Source organism: Mustela nivalis (genome assembly GCF_964662115.1).
Source record: "Mustela nivalis genome assembly, chromosome: 10".
Classification (NCBI taxonomy): Eukaryota; Metazoa; Chordata; class Mammalia; order Carnivora; family Mustelidae; genus Mustela; species Mustela nivalis.
The window spans coordinates 20,151,479-20,167,016 of NC_139029.1; the positions used below are offsets into that span (position 1 = coordinate 20,151,479).

At 44.7% G+C, this 15,538-nt stretch overlaps 2 protein-coding genes across 3 annotated transcripts in view; both read right to left on the reverse strand.

Moving 5' to 3' along the window:
- Nucleotides 1-15,538, reverse strand: part of WASF2 (WASP family member 2) — a 937,387-nt gene that overhangs the window by 901,150 nt on the left and 20,699 nt on the right. The gene's annotated exons all lie outside the window — the stretch shown is intronic.
- TAF12 (TATA-box binding protein associated factor 12) overlaps nucleotides 1,131-15,538 on the reverse strand; it is a 38,680-nt gene continuing 24,272 nt past the window's right edge. The window contains exons 4-6 of the mRNA XM_082684943.1: nucleotides 12,051-12,165; nucleotides 3,255-3,343; nucleotides 1,131-1,608 (exon numbers count right to left, since the gene is read on the reverse strand). Of these exons, the coding sequence (XP_082541069.1) occupies nucleotides 1,573-1,608; nucleotides 3,255-3,343; nucleotides 12,051-12,165 (240 nt within the window). The 3' untranslated portion in view covers nucleotides 1,131-1,572. The remainder of the gene's footprint in view (nucleotides 1,609-3,254; nucleotides 3,344-12,050; nucleotides 12,166-15,538) is intronic.

Genomic DNA, 15,538 nt, shown 5'->3' on the forward strand with positions numbered 1-15,538 from the left:
TACTTGCTCAATGACCAGCCCCTCCCCAGGCAGGTGGGACAAGATTCAAGACAGGTGAAGCCACCTACCTGTCACACAGTGGATCAAGAATTGAGAACTTTGGACTCTCCCCCAGCTCTTTCCATTACACTGCCCGGATTCCTTTGTCCCTTTTTGTCCTCAGTGGAGGAACCAAAACTAACTCTGGATTCCTTCTTGGCTGTCAAGGTCAGTGCCTCGCTCCTACTATTGGAACTCGGCAGGAGGCCTTTTGCTGTTTGGTATCACCAACAGAACATCCTTTGAGAGTGTCACCCAGTGGCATTTGGAGGTTCTGGAAAAAGTGAAACCTTTCAACATCCTCTCCCTGGTGGTAGGCCACAAGAGAGACTTGGGGCCTCAACAACAGTGATGCCAGAGGAAGGGGGGAGCTTGCTGCCTCTCTGGGTGCCCACTATGTTGAGACCTTGACCAAGAGCAACAGAAACAACAGCACAGCCTCAAGAGAGCTACGAGGTGTGAAGAGAGGGGTTCTGGGCTCAAATTCCAAGTGGGAGGGATTGAAAGCAAGGCATGGAGGATGTGCCCATACCAGTGACCCCTGGATGAACAGCCATGCCCTCTGAAGACCAAGGAACCCTCACAACCCAAAAGGGCTATGCTGGGCTCAGGATGGGATGAAGCTAGGTGCCACTGAAGGTCTTGACCTTGAGGTCTTAGGGGCCTGGTTTCTTTTGCATGATGATGCAGATACTGGGATCAGGGATATCAACAACTAAGAACAGACAAGGCACCTGCACAGATGGGCCTTTCCCCAGGGTACTGCCATCCTTTCTTAGGACCAAGGATGAACTCCAGGAGTTTCCGAAGGGTGGGTCAGAAAAGGCTTCGCCAAAACCAGATGCCTCTTCAGTTCGGGGTTCACGAGAGGTCACTCTGCCCCATTCTTATGGCAGAGAAACTGGACTCAAACTCCTACTGATGGTATGGCCTTCCTTGGAGTAAAAGAATAGAAAAATTCCTGGGTTTTTTCCTCCGTAAAGAAATGGCTAATGGTGCTGCCACCTGCTGACAGAGAGCTACATCCAGCCTTGCTTGTCCTTTTAACTGCCTCTGGCCTTTCAAAGGCTGTAAGCCATGTACCCTGTGTCTCTCGATTAATAACTTCTTTATTCTGGAAAAGCAAATGAAAGTCATATTCATATAAACACTGACATTACAAAGTACAGGGAGAGGGGGATGGGAGAAGGAAACACAAACCTCTACAAATCCTGCTAATACTGTCTCACCAAACAAGACCATAATGCTTTGTCCCATATTCAATCACTTATATAATAAACCACAAATAAAATCTTCTCTGGAAGATACATCGTTCCTCTTTGAGACGGCAGGGAAAAGGGACCGGAAGTTGGGGGAGGAGGCTTTATTCTTTTGGCAGATCCTCTCAGTCATTATAGATATTGCTGCACTGTTAATAAAAAATATATGCTTCTCTGTAAAGCATTAAAAAAAAAATCCAAAGATGAGATGGCTGAGGTCTCAGCTCAAGTATCTCCAAATACATTGTTGTCCATTCCCTGACCTTCCCATGTGTTATTTCTTGGTTGTTTTCCGGATCAATGCCATTCTCTGAAAGAAGAGTGAAATAACCAATTACACAGCTTAGAGTCAGGAACTTTCCCCGTCACCCATGTGGGGCACAGTCTATACTACAGGCTGGAGCCCTGGGAACCTATCCACACAGGGCAGCTCAGCAGGCTCCTTTGAGCCTGACAACAGTCTTCAGGGCCCCAGGAGATGTTTAGATAGCCCAGTGGACCCATTTCATTGACCAAAAGACCCAAACTGCTGTAGTCAGCTGTAGTAGCTGTAGGTCAGCAGAATGGCAAAAAAGTTAAAAACAGAAGATGACAGTTCTGGCCTTTTGGGGACTTAGGGGACAAGCCATCAAAGCCTGTGTTTTCTAGACTCCCCCAGCCTAATGTGAGGATGAAGAAAATAGGGAAGGGGACTGTGTCAAGCCTGTGGCCACACATAAAAGGGAGCTGACATTTCACACAAGACGACCTACAATGAAGCAAACGGACACTAACAATTTCCACCACAACCCATCAGGGGAACATTCAGGTCATGGGTTTCAAATTTTACTATTACCAGCCACTGGCCGAATTACTGATCTGCTTTGCTTACTCTTTTTTTTTTTTTTTTCTTTTTAAGACTTTATTCATTTATTTGACAGAGATCACAAGTAGGCAGAGAGGCAGGCAGAGGGTGGGGGGGAAGCAGGCTCCCTGCTGAGCAGAGAGCCCCATGCAGGGCTCCATCCCAGGACCCTGAGATCATGACCTGAGCTGAAGGCAGAGGCTTAACCCATTGAGCCACCCAGGTGCCCCTCTGCTTACTCTTTTGACTAAGAGATTGTCCTAATATTATAACACTTGCTGAGAGATAGATAGATAAAGCTGGAAAGTGGATTAATTAGGAAACAGAGCCAAAATGACCATTGTCTGGAGGGACTCCCTTCTGAAGAATACTATGGTCCTTTGATTCAGACTACTGGTGACTTCCCTGTAAGGGCTTCCTTTGTGAGGTCTGTAAACACATACACTCTAGAGATCCCAGGCTATGGACAAGCAAGGGACACTCAGCCAAAACCACACAATGTGCCCATCAAGCTTGAAAAAAGCTCACTTTTCAAACTGGAGCCACCAGTTAAATTAAGACTTTGTCAAAAGGAACTCATCATTGTTATTAGACCAATGACAGGGCCAGCTTGTTGCACAGTATAAGTGGGGTTAGGGTCTCATACTGACCCCTCAGGTCTGCAGTCAGTCACAGGGATAGAGAACTAAGGGCAAGCTGGGACAGAGGCCAGAAGGCCTGGCACAGCAGCCTGGGTGCTACCTTCCAGCACAAGTATGGCCTGTCTCTCTCTTTCAATCAACCACAACGCAGAGATTTCATCAGGGAGAAGTGGAAGGAGCGAGTTCTACCCATATTAGAAGAAGCTACAATCAACAGCTTTAAGTGACACCCATCAGTGTTGAGAGAAAAAGCTGAGACCCCATGTGGGAACAGCAGAGAACCACAGAAGTAAATGACTGTTCTCCCATGGAGCCCTGCTGCCTCTTGCCCTCTCTGATCTTTGGTCCAGGGAGCGGAGCTTCCTATGTGGAGGAAGTGACAAGTGCAGGGACCGTAGCCATGTGCACTCCCTCAGAGACACAGTTCAAGGGAAGGGCCGTGGCTGCCCTGGGGTTCTGACGGCTCCTCACCTGTTTGTGGGCCTCTGTGGTGCAAGCCTTTTTGTAGGGTCGGATTTCTTCAGAGCCAAATCCTGGGATCCACATGTTCCACTGGCGTTCTGCAAGGAAGAGGCCAGCACAGAGATAAGGGGACAGGGAAGGCAGCATCGGGGTGCAGTGTGACCCTTAGACAAGGGTCAAGGAGGACTCATCTGAGCGATCAACCGTAGTAATGAACAGCAGCCCTGCAGACGGGTTCTACGGAATACAAATGGGGGATCCCTTGTGGTGCCTCCAATGACACCATTCGACCTTTGTCGACAAAGGACCAAGGAATAACTGACTCCAGGCTGTGAGCGCTGAGCCCTCAGGTTTCCATGCAGCTCCACAGAAGCGGAAACTCCTGTTTCTTCAGTTGTCTTGTCTTTTTTTCTTTTTTTTTTTTTAAAGCAGGCCCCATGTCCAACAGGGGGCTCAAACTCATGATGCCAAGGTCGAGTCACACACTCGACCGATTGAGCCAGCCAGGTGCCCCTTCAGTTGTCTTTTCTTTTTTTTTTTTTTTTAAGATTTTATTTATTTATTTGGGAGAGACAGAGAAAAAGCACACGCAGGGGGAGCAGCAGAGGGAGAGGGAGAAGTAGGCTCCCCTCTGAGCAGGGAGCCCATCTCGGGACTCGATCCTAGGACCCTGGGATCACGACTTGAGCAGAAGGCAGAAGTTTAACCATCTGAGTCACCCAGGCATCCCCCTCCCCTACAGTTGTCTTACTCCTATGTTTAAAGTCACCCCTCTCAAACCCAAAGGAAGAGGAGGAGCAGAAAGGCATTCCTAGTATTCGGGAGTTAAGGGCCAAGTCCCAGCTCTGCTGCTTCTGCTGTGGAGCTGGAGGACACTGGGTCTTGGTTTCTTCAGCTTTTACACGGCAGTTCACAACTGTAATAACCACTTCATAGGGTGGCTAATAGCATTCAAGGTCATAATGCAATCCCAGAGCCCGGTATAAAGGCACAGAGATACAGATACAGACATGGGTTATGTCCACACCACAGCCCTGTGTCCCGCTGCCAGTGGGTATGATCATCCCTGTGAGAGTGTCCCCAGAAGTTCCAACAAGGCAGAGATTCTGATGATTTGACTATGTCAGTAATCACCATAGCTACATGGACCCCCCCAGCCACAAATAAAAGTGTGTTGCACTCTAAGTATGTAAAAAATTATACTTACACAAGATTATTTAGGGAATAAGTCTACTCAAAAGGAGTTACGAACTTTATCATACTCCCCTAAACCCCTGAAAACACTTGTTTTACAAATCTGTTTTGCTCCAAGCACAACACTTACTTAAATCAAATTGAGCATTAGTGGTTTTCTAGTTATACTTTGTGCCTCATCTACAGTAACTATTGGGTGAATGAATGACTCATGTTTGGGTCTAGAAGAATTTTATATACAGCTCTCCTCCAATATTTTTTTTTAAGATTTATTTATTTGTCAGAGAGAGCGAGAGAGAGAGAGCACAAGCATGGGGAGGGGCAGAGGGAGAAGCAGGTTCCCCGCTGGGCAAGCAGCCCAATGTGGGACTCAGTCCCAGAACTCTGGGATCATGACCTGAGCCAAAGGCAGATGTTTAACCAACTGAGCCACCCAGGTGTCCTTCCTCCAATATTTCTTTGAAAATAAAAATCCTGAAGCCTTCTGCTAATAATATCTGTTGTCACTCTTGAAAGTAACACTGAAATTCTTCTTTAAAGTTTAATTCTTCTGGAATTAAACTTTACAACCCACACAAAGTGGCTCAGGATATGGATCTGCAGAGTCTCTTTAAGAAAGAGTGTTGAGGTGCCTGGGTGGCTCAGTAGGTTGAAGCCTCTGCCTTCGGCTCAGGTCATGGTCTCAGGGTCCTGGGATCGAGCCCTGCATTGGGCTCTCTGCTCAGCAGGGAGCCTGCTTCCTCCTCTCTCTCTGCCTGCCTCTCCGCTTACTTGTGATCTCTGTCTATCAAATAAATAAATAAAATCTTAAAAAAAAAAAAAAAGAAAGCGTAATGGGGTGTCTGGCTCAGTCGGAGGAGAGCGTGACTCTTGATCTCAGGGTTGTGAGTTTGAGCCCCACACTGGGTATAGAGATTACATAAAATAAATCTTATGGGCTCCTGGGTGGTACAGTCAGTTGAGTGACTGACTCTTGGTTTGGGCTCAGGTCATGATCTCGAGGTCGTGGAACTGAGTCCTAAGTTGGGTTCTGCACTTAGCAGGGAATGTCCTTAGACTTCCTCTCCCTCTGCTCCACCCTACCTGGTGCACTCTTTCTCTCTCTCTTTCTCAAATAAATAAATGAATAAATCCCAGGCACCTGGGTGGGTCAGTCGGTTAGGTGTCCAACTCTTGGTTTCAGTGGAGGTCGTGATCTCAGGGTTAAGGGATTGAGCCCACATCCAGTGCACATTCAGTGCAGGGTGTACTTGAGATTCTCTCCCTTTCCCTCTCCCTGCTCGTTCTCTCTCCAAAATAAATAAATAAATAAAATCTTAAAAGAGATGAAAATTGGGGTGCCTGGGTGGCTCAGTGGGTTAAAGCTTCTGCCTTCCGCTCGTGTCATGATCTCAGGGTCCTGGGATCGAGCCCCATATCGGGCTCTCTGCTCAGCAGGGAGCCTACTGCCTCCTCTCTCTCTCTGCCTGCCTCTCTCCCTACTTGTGATCTCTGTCTGTCAAACAAATAAATAAAAAATCTTAAAAAAAAAAAGGATTAAAATAAATAAATCTTTAAGAAAAAAAAAAAAATTTAAATCTTAAAAATAAAGGTCACAGGGCACCTGGGTGGCTCAGTGGGTTAAGCCTCTGCCTTCAGCTCAGGTCATGATCTCAGGGTCCTGGGATCAAGCCCACATCAGGCTCTCTGCTCAATAGGGAGCCTGTCTCCCCCTCTCTCTCTCTGCCTGCCTCTCTGCCTACTTGTGATTTCTCTCTCCCTCTGTCAAATAAATAAATAAAATCTTTTTTTTTTAAATTTTTTTTAAGATTTTTATTTATTTATTTGACAGAGAGAGATTACAAGTAGGCAGAGAGGCAGGCAGAGAGAGAGAGGAGGAAGCAGACTCCCTGCTGAGCAGAGAACCCGATGCGGGACTCGATCCCAGGACCCTGAGATCATGACCTGAGCCGAAGGCAGCGGCTTAACCCACTGAGCCACCCAGGCGCCCAATAAATAAAATCTTTAAAAAAAAAAAAAAAAGGTTGCTACCAGGCAAGAATGCACACATGTTAAGTATGTGTAGCAAAATATTTAAATAAGCATTTTTTTAAAGCCAATAAATTTTTATTTAAGGAGTTTTTTTTTTTTTTTTTTTTTTTTTTTTTTTTTAAGATTTTATTTATTTATTTGACAGAGAGAGATCACAGGTTGGCTGAGAGGCAGGCAGAGAGAGAGAGAGAGGGAAGCAGGCTCCCTGCTGAGCAGAGAGCCCGATGCGGGACTCGATCCCAGGACCCTGAGATCATGACCTGAGCTGAAGGCAGCGGCTTAACCCACTGAGCCACCCAGGCGCCCAATAAATAAAATCTTTAAAAAAAAAAAAAAAAGGTTGCTACCAGGCAAGAATGCACACATGTTAAGTATGTGTAGCAAAATATTTAAATAAGCATTTTTTTAAAGCCAATAAATTTTTATTTAAGGAGTTTTTACATGTGATTACTTCCACTGCCAGTCACTGCTCATCACCATAGTTCCTCCAAAGTTAGAATCATAATCTTCAAAACAGCCCTTTTAAAAAGAACTTGATCAATCCACAGTTGTCACTGTCACTCCAGAGTTCTTTCAGCTGGGCTTCTTGCATCTCCATTTGAATACGGACATACTTTAAGAACTACCCACCTGTAATCTTTGGGATCCAATGTCTTTACTTCAGGGCCCTGTTTAGGGTCTGAGTGAGGATCTGTCTGGTTCTCAATTTCAAACACCCTCTAAATATGAGTGAGTTCAAATCATATTCACCCCTAAACTATCACCCTAGAACTGTACAGATTATTGGGATACACCAATACCTAAGATTTAAAAAACATAACTATTAGGTCAGAGTTTTAGCAGATAATGATAAGTGTCTTGCAGTTCTTACCCACCAATCTAACACATAGTTCTGTGAATAAAGGAAACCACACAAATACTCTATGAGGCGTTTCCAACGATGTAGGTCTACAGAAAAAGCCCCATCGGGATAGACCTCAACTAAATAAGCATTTTTTTTTTTATTTTAAAGATTTTATTTATTTATTTGACAGAGAGAGAGAGTACAAGCAAGCAGAGAAGCAGGCAGAGAGAGAGGAGGGGAAGCAGGCTCCCCTCTGAGCAGAGAGCCCGATGTGGGGCCCGATCCCAGGATCCTGGGATCATGTCCTGAGCCGAAGGCAGAGGCTTTAACCCACTGAGCCACCCAGGCGCCCCTAAATAAGCATTTTTAAAAGATTTTTTTTTTAATTTATTTGAGAGACAGCATGAGCTGGGGTGAGGGGCTTCAGGAGGGGGAGAAGCAGCCTGGTCCCAGGACCTTCCAGATCATGACCAGAGCCAAAGGCAGATGCTTAACCAACTGAGCCACCCAGACATCCCTAAATGCGTATGTATTTATAGTTTATATAATATTAATGTAATAGCAACAACAATCATTTAGTGACTAAAAGGTATAGTGAAAATGTGTGGCATAAAGCAGCATTGTACAAATCATTCCATGTACATTATGTCATTGAATGTTCACATTTCTCAAGACTGTCATCAGAAAGGGAGCTTAGTCCATTAAGCAAGTGTAGGAAATTGGGTCAGAAGCAAACCCGGCTGTACCCCTTCCAGTTTGTCACAAGAGGTGGTGTCCAGAGTTTCCAGCCCCATTGGCAAGCCTACCTTTGTTGGGGTTGGTGGTGTGGAACAGATGTAGGTGGTCTAGTGCCACTGACTACCAGGTTCCCTAATTCCCCATGCTCCAATCCACTGCCCTCTGAGCAATTTTCTGATTATGAAGAGCCTCCATTAGGCATACTACAGAAGCTGTCTTGGCCATGCAGACTTGTGAGTATTCTTGTCATTGTGATAATTACTCCTTACCTCTAATGAATAAACTAATATTCCAATTTTATTTTATTTTATTTTTAAAGATTTTATTTATTTATTTGACAGACAGAGATCACAAGTAGGCAGAGAGGCAGGCAGAGAGAGATGGAGAAGCAGGCTCCCTGCCAAGCAGAGAGCCTGATGCGGGGCTCGATCCCAGGACCCTGGGATCATGACCCAAGCTGAAGGCAGAGGCTTTAACCCACTGAGCCACCCAGGCACCCCTAATATTCCAATTTTAATTTCAATAATTAAAACACAAAATATTTTAAAAACAGGATGCTAAGCTCTAAAGTAATATAATTTGGGGTCGCCTGGGTGGCTCAGTGGGTTAAAGCCTCTGCCTTGAGCTCAGGTCATGATTCCAGGGTCCTGGGATGGAGCCCCGAATCGGGCTCTCTGCTCAGCAGGGAGCCTGCTTCCTCTCTCTCTCTCTCTCTGCCTGCCTCTCTGCCTACTTGTGATCGCTCTCTGTCAAATAAATAAATAAAATCTTAAAAAAAAAAAAAAGTAATATAATCTGTTGTGTGTGGGGATTTTGTGGCAAAATATACCTAAAATTTACCATTTTAACCATGTTTTTGGTTTTATTTTGATTTTTTTTAAAATTTTTTGTTTGTTTGTTTTTTATTTATTTGACAGAGAGAGAACATAGGTAGGCAGAGGCAGGCGGAGAGAGAGGAGGAAGCAGGCTCCCGGCTGAGCAGAGAGCCCGATGTGGGGCTCGATCCCAGGACCTGCGATCATGACCTGAGCCAAAGGCAGAGGCTTAACCCACTGAGCCACTCAGGTGCCCCTGTATTTTTTTTTTTTTAAGATTTTATTTATTTGTCAGAGAGAGAGAGTGAGCATAGGAGACAGAATGGCAGGCAGAGGCAGAGGGAGAAGCAGGCCCCCTGCGGAGCAAGGAGCCCGATGTGGGACTCGATCCCAGGACGCTGGGATCATGACCCGAGCCGAAGACAGCCGCTTAACCAACTGAGCCACCCAGGCGTCCCTTGTTTTGTGTTTTTTAAAATTTTTATTAAATGTGTGAATCATCAGGTTTACTTACACATTTCACAGCACTCATCATAGCACATACCCTCCTCAATGTCCATAACCCAACCATACTCTCCCTAACCCCCTCCCCCCAGCATCCCTCGTTTGTTTTGTGAAATTAAGAGTCTCATGGTTTGTCTCCCTCCCGATCCCATCTTGTTTCATTTTTTCCTTCCCTACCCCCCCACAACACCCCAACCTTGCCTCTCAAATTCCTCATATCAGAGAGCATTTTAACCATTTTTAAGTACACAGTTCAGTGGCATTCAGCACATTCACATTGTTGTGCAACCATTATCACCAACTATCTCCAAAACATTTTATCATCTCAGAGTGAAACTCTGGGGGCCCCTGGGTGGCTCAGTGGGTTAAGCCTCTGCCTTCAGCTCAGGTCATGATCTCGGAGTCCTGGGATCAAGCCCCGCATCGGGCTCTCTGCTCAGCAAGGAGCCTGCTTTCCACCCCCTCTCTGCCTGCCTCTCTGCCTACTTGTGATCTCTCTCCATCAAATAAATAAATAAAATCTTAAAAAAGAAAAGGGGGGTGGACTGTAGAGAGGGAACGCCTGGGTGGCTCAGTCCGTAAGTGTCTGCCTTTGGCTCAGGTCATGATCCCAAGGGTCCTTGGATCGAGTCCCACATACAGCTCCTTGTTCGGCAGAAAACCTGCTTCTCTCTCTCTCCCTCTGCCTGCCACTCTTCGTGCTTGTGCTCTCTGTCAAATGGATAAAATCTTTAAAAAAAAAAAAAAAGAGACTGCAGAGAGGGGGAGACTGTGGAGTCCCAGATTGGTTTTTTGTTTGTTTTTTTCAAGATTTATTTGAGAGAACAAAAGAGAGCAGGAGTGGGATGGGCAGAAGGAGAGGGAGAGAAAATCTCAAGCAGGCTCCTTGCTAAGCCTGACTCTGGGCTTGATCTCATAATCATGAGATTACAACCTGAGCCAGAACCAAGAGTTGGACACTTAACTGACTGCACCACCTAGGCGCCCCTGGAATTCCAGCTTTTGAGGAGTTTCTAGCCCCAGTATCAGACTTGGACTGGTGAAACTCTGTTATAGGTCAAATTGTGTCCCTCAAAAAAGACATGTTTAAGTCCTAACCCCCAGTACCTCAGAATATACTGGAAACAGGATTACTGCGATATGATTAATTACGAAGTGGTTGTACAGGAGTAGGGTGGGCCCTTAATTCCATATGACTGGCATCCTACAAGAGGAGAAGAGACAGAGAGAGGGACACATGCAGGGGAGAAGGCCACATGAAGGCCGAGGCACATACAGAGTGATGCAGCTATACGCAGAGAATGCCAAGGATTGCAAGCCACCCCCAACAGCTAGAAAAAGGCAAGGAAGTCTTCTTCATAGAAGCATTGGAGGGATCGTAGACTTTTGGCATCCAGAACAGTGAGAGAACATGTTTGGTTGTTTTAACCTCCCTAGTGTGTGGTGCTTTGTTATAACAGCCCTAGGAAATGAATACATCTTCCTTCAAAACAATCTCGGACCAAGGTACCACCTGACTTTAATTATATGAGAGACCCTCAGCAGAACTGCCTAGCTAAGCCCCATCAAGCCCCAGACAACTGAACAAAATAAACGACTGTTACAGGGGCGCCTGGGTGGCTCAGTGGGTTAGGCCGCTGCCTTTGGCTCAGGTTGTGATCTCAGGATCCTGGGATGGAGCCCTGCATTGGGCTCTCTGCTCAGTGGGGAGCCTGCTTCTTCCCCAACCTACCTGCCTCTCTGCCTACCTGTGATGTCTCTCTGTCAAATAAATAAATAAAATCTTAAAAAAAAAAAAAAGACTATTACATTTTTAAGCCACTGTTATCATTTTAAGTTTGTTATCTAATAATAGATAATTGGAATATCTGTCCTGTTATTAATACTAGCAACATTAACCAGGAACTGTTACTCCACCGAGACTCCCAGTACCTCCCCAAGCCATAGCTTCCTGTCACCAGCAAGGAAGCCTTTCAGTAATTATTCATGGGCTGATCTATACTGAATCTTGTAATAACTTCTGCCTCATTCAGTTGGCCTTCATATTCACAAGACTGTTCACTTTCTTCTGAGCACACTGTAACCAATGCAGATGGGGGCTTACTCATTTCCCAAGTGATGATGGTTATCGATGTTAGTCAAGTATCTCTCAGAAAAACCAAGCTTGAGTTTAGTGCGTCTTAAGTTGAAAAACGGAATATAGAATTATATGTACATTATGATTATAATTTTAGGGGGAAATGGATAAACAGGCTAAAAACTGCAAGAGAAAAACTACTATTTAAATGTTGGAGACATAAGAGCTACATTTACAAAACTCTTACTTTGTGCAGGGCCCCAAGCCAGTGACCTGACAAATGTAACCCATAATTCTCATGATCACCCTGTAAGGATGATACTATGATCTCTACTTTACAAATGAGGAAAACAGGCACTGAGAGAAAGTTAGGAGGAAGGACAAGGTGATACCAATAGAAAGTGGCAAACCCATGCCTGGGCTCATTCTCCTGACCATGGATAGATTTCTCTTCTCTGTATGATGCTACCATTGAACAAATACATCCATTCCAGAGCCCCCAAAAGTCTAATCCTGACATGAAAGTTCCTCCCGCTACCTGTTTCTGGTGGTCCTGAAGGAGCAACAGTGTGGATGCCTCAGGGAGGAACAAGACGACATACCTAGATGCAGCTGGACATCCTTCACCTCCAGGGTGCTGGACTTGCGATGCCGAGCAAGCTGGCAGGCTGCCGTCACCACACTCTCGATAAAATCATCAGCAATCTGCAGCAGCATCTGGGGAAGACAAAAGTGGGGGAGAGTAACCATGACATTGGCAGAGCAGGCTCCTGTTGCTGAGACAACTCTGTCTGCTGGAATCACATATTTAGTTAGGCTGTCTATTAGAAGGCCCGGAATCAGCATTTGGGCTAAGGTGAGGACGAGGAGGAGTGAGGACAACACTAGAAACACATCAACTCGTTAAGCAGGTTGAGTGCAACTCACAAGATTCTGAGGGCGTTACTCTCTGAACTTTCTATCTAGAGAGATCAACCAGTCCAATCCCTCACCCTCGTATTTTCTTTAGAATTAGGTGGGAAAACAAAAGTGAATCATTATACTTCCTCATTCACAGTCTCCTAAAGCATTTTTATTTCCATTAATCTCACCGAGACCTTATAGTAATCCTGTAAAAAAAAAAGTGGGGCATGGACTTTATCCTCCTTATATACAGAAGGGTGCTAACTCATAACCATACAAATGCTAAGCAGTGGAACCAGAATTTGACTTTGAGGTTCCATGTCCGAAACCTGGGTTCTTTCCACTTCATCATCAATTATCCTGGACAACATGAACAGTAAAGTCACAATTCTGGGGATGCCTGGGTGGCTCAGTTGGTTAAGCAGCTGCCTTCGGCTCAGGTCATGATCCCAGCGTCCTGGGATCGAGTCCCATATGGGGCTTCTTGCTCCGCAGGGAGCCTGCTTCTCCCTCTGACTCTGCCTGACACTCTGTCTGCCTGTGCTCGCTCTCGCTCTCTCTCTCTCTCTGACAAATAAATAAATAAAATCTTAAAAAAAAAAGTCACAATTCTGAAGGTAAAAATCTACTAAAAATTGGAATTCTCATCACTCAATACATTCCCCATGGCTTCCTCTGCTGACCAAAAATAAAATAAAATTACAACCATGGATAGACATTACTTATTCTGCTAGACCATTATCACATTGTCATCTTTCCGATGAAACCAAATGGATACCATCAAATGGAAAGATTCCTTTCTTCCTTCCTTCTCTCTCTCCCCCTTTCTCTCTCTCTCTTTCCTAGTAAGCTCTAGGTGTGCCTGATTGGCTAAGGTGGCTGGGTGTCCGCCTTTGGTTCAGGTCATGATCCCAGGGTCTTGGGATTGAGCCCTACATCATTGGGCTCCCTGTCAGCAGGGAGCCTGCTTCTCCCTCTCCTCTGCCCCTTCTCCCTGCTTATGCTCTCTCTTCCACACTCTGTCCCTCTTAAATAAATGAATACAATTTTAAAAAGAATGAAAAAGTAAGGTCTATGCCCAATGTGGGGCTTGAATTCATTACCCCAAGACCAAGAGTCACATGCTCTAGCAACTGAGCCAGCCAAGCACCCCCAATGGAGAGATTTCTGATTAAACATGGCAGATCAATTCCAAAAATGACCTCCTCTCCTTCCCTAAATGCACTAAAATAACAGAAAAGGAAAAAAAGACATATAAATCCACAAAGACAATTAGAACAGGAGAAAAATGCTTAATAGATAAGAGAATGCAATAAGCTTTTAAAGTAATTTTTTGCCAAAGAGATAACAGTGGAAAAGTGGGATCTGATCTAGCAGATGGAAGGTACAACACAAGTACCCATCGAAGGGACAACAATGAGATTTGACTTGATTTGCCCCCTGCAACCCCTAAAAGATCCAGGTTCTAGAAGTGCCATTTACCACAGAAGACTGGGCTGAGGCATGGGACTAAAAACTGAGAAATTACTCTGTGTCTATATACAGACTAGTCCCCATGCCTCCACACTCCAAAAACAGCCAAGAGACTCCTCCCCACACATACCTGACCCAGAACACAGCAGTTCATTCTCTAGAGAATTGAACAGAGTTCAACTGAATGGCTCTGGATTAGAATGCACCAGACACAGCACGGGACAGACACAGCCTCCTTCTCTTGCCTTTCTGCCAGCATATCAGAAGCTAGAGATAAACCCTCCAGGCAAGGAGCCTGGAGGATTTTTCTCTGGAGATGCCAAACGACTCCAGAGAAAAGACATACAGATGCTGACACGAAGAAAATTCCCTATAAGAAGGCTGACTTGTGGATAAATTATTCTGAAGTGAAGCCAGTGCTTTGCTAAAACTGGCTGAGTGGAGCTCACAAAAGCCAATTAATTATATGCCTTTCTTCATAATCTTGAATTCAGAAACATGTTGATAGCTTAAAATAGGGCCTATTGGGAATATTTACACCATAGAAATTAGGGAATGTTCAAAATTAGGGTCTTTCTCTCCACAGAGTTGGTTGCTAAACATTTCCCAGCACATTACTGAGTGAAGCCCATCAGTCAGTAAGTTCTGTTTCGAATTAGGTTTTCAGTGGCTCACTCTTTAAGAACAGATAGTCAAGAACACCAAGCATTTGAAGAAAATCTCAAACACTAAAAAGAAAATAAACAAACCAAAGGAGAAAAAAGGGACCCAGAGGACACTAAGATAATGCAGGGAAAAGAAGAAAAGGTCAAAAAATGTAATTCCTCAGAGTGAAAGGTAAGAAAAGATATCACAACGAAAAAATAAGAACAGAGTGCCATGGGGATAAAAAGGACCAATTAGGGGCACCTGGCTGGCTCAGTCAGTACCGTGTACAATTCTTGGTAACCGGTTTGTGAGTTCAAGCCCCATGGTGGATATAGAGATTACTTACAAAACAGAATCTTTTTTTTTTTTTTTAAAGATTTTATTTATTTATTTGACAGAGAGAGATGACAAGCAGGCAGAGAGAGAGGAGGAAGCAGGCTCTCTGCTGAGCAGAGAGCCTGATGCAGGCTCGATCCCAGGACTCTGAGATCATGACCTGAGCCGAAGGCAGCGGCTTAACCCACTGAGCCACCCAGGCGCCCCGTACAAAACAGAATCTTAAGGGGAAAAAAAAAAAAGACCAACTAGTCAACAAGAAAACGTTATAGAAATTAAAATTTTTGTGTCAACAACAACAACAAAACTTAAAAGGTTTAGAGGATAAACTAAGGATAATCTCCCTAGCAAGTAGAACTTAGAATTTCAAAGAAACGAGGGACACCTGGGTGGCTCAGTCAGTTAAGCATCTGCCTTCATCTGAGTCATGATCTGGGGGTCCTGGGATCAAGTCCCGTATCAGACTCCTTGGTCAGCAAGGACCCTGCTTGAATATTCTTTCCCTGTTCCCCTTCCTGCGTGTTCTCTCTCTTAAATAAATAAATAAATAAATAAATAAATAAATAAATAAATTTAAAAAAAAAAAAAAAAAAGGAAGAGTAAACACTGAGCAGAACTCATCAAAAAACCAATAGAAGAAAATCGAAATCTCACACTGCTGATAGGAACGTAAAAGAGTGCAGCACTTTGGAAAAGGCAGTTCCTCAAAGGAAAAACAGTTACCACATGA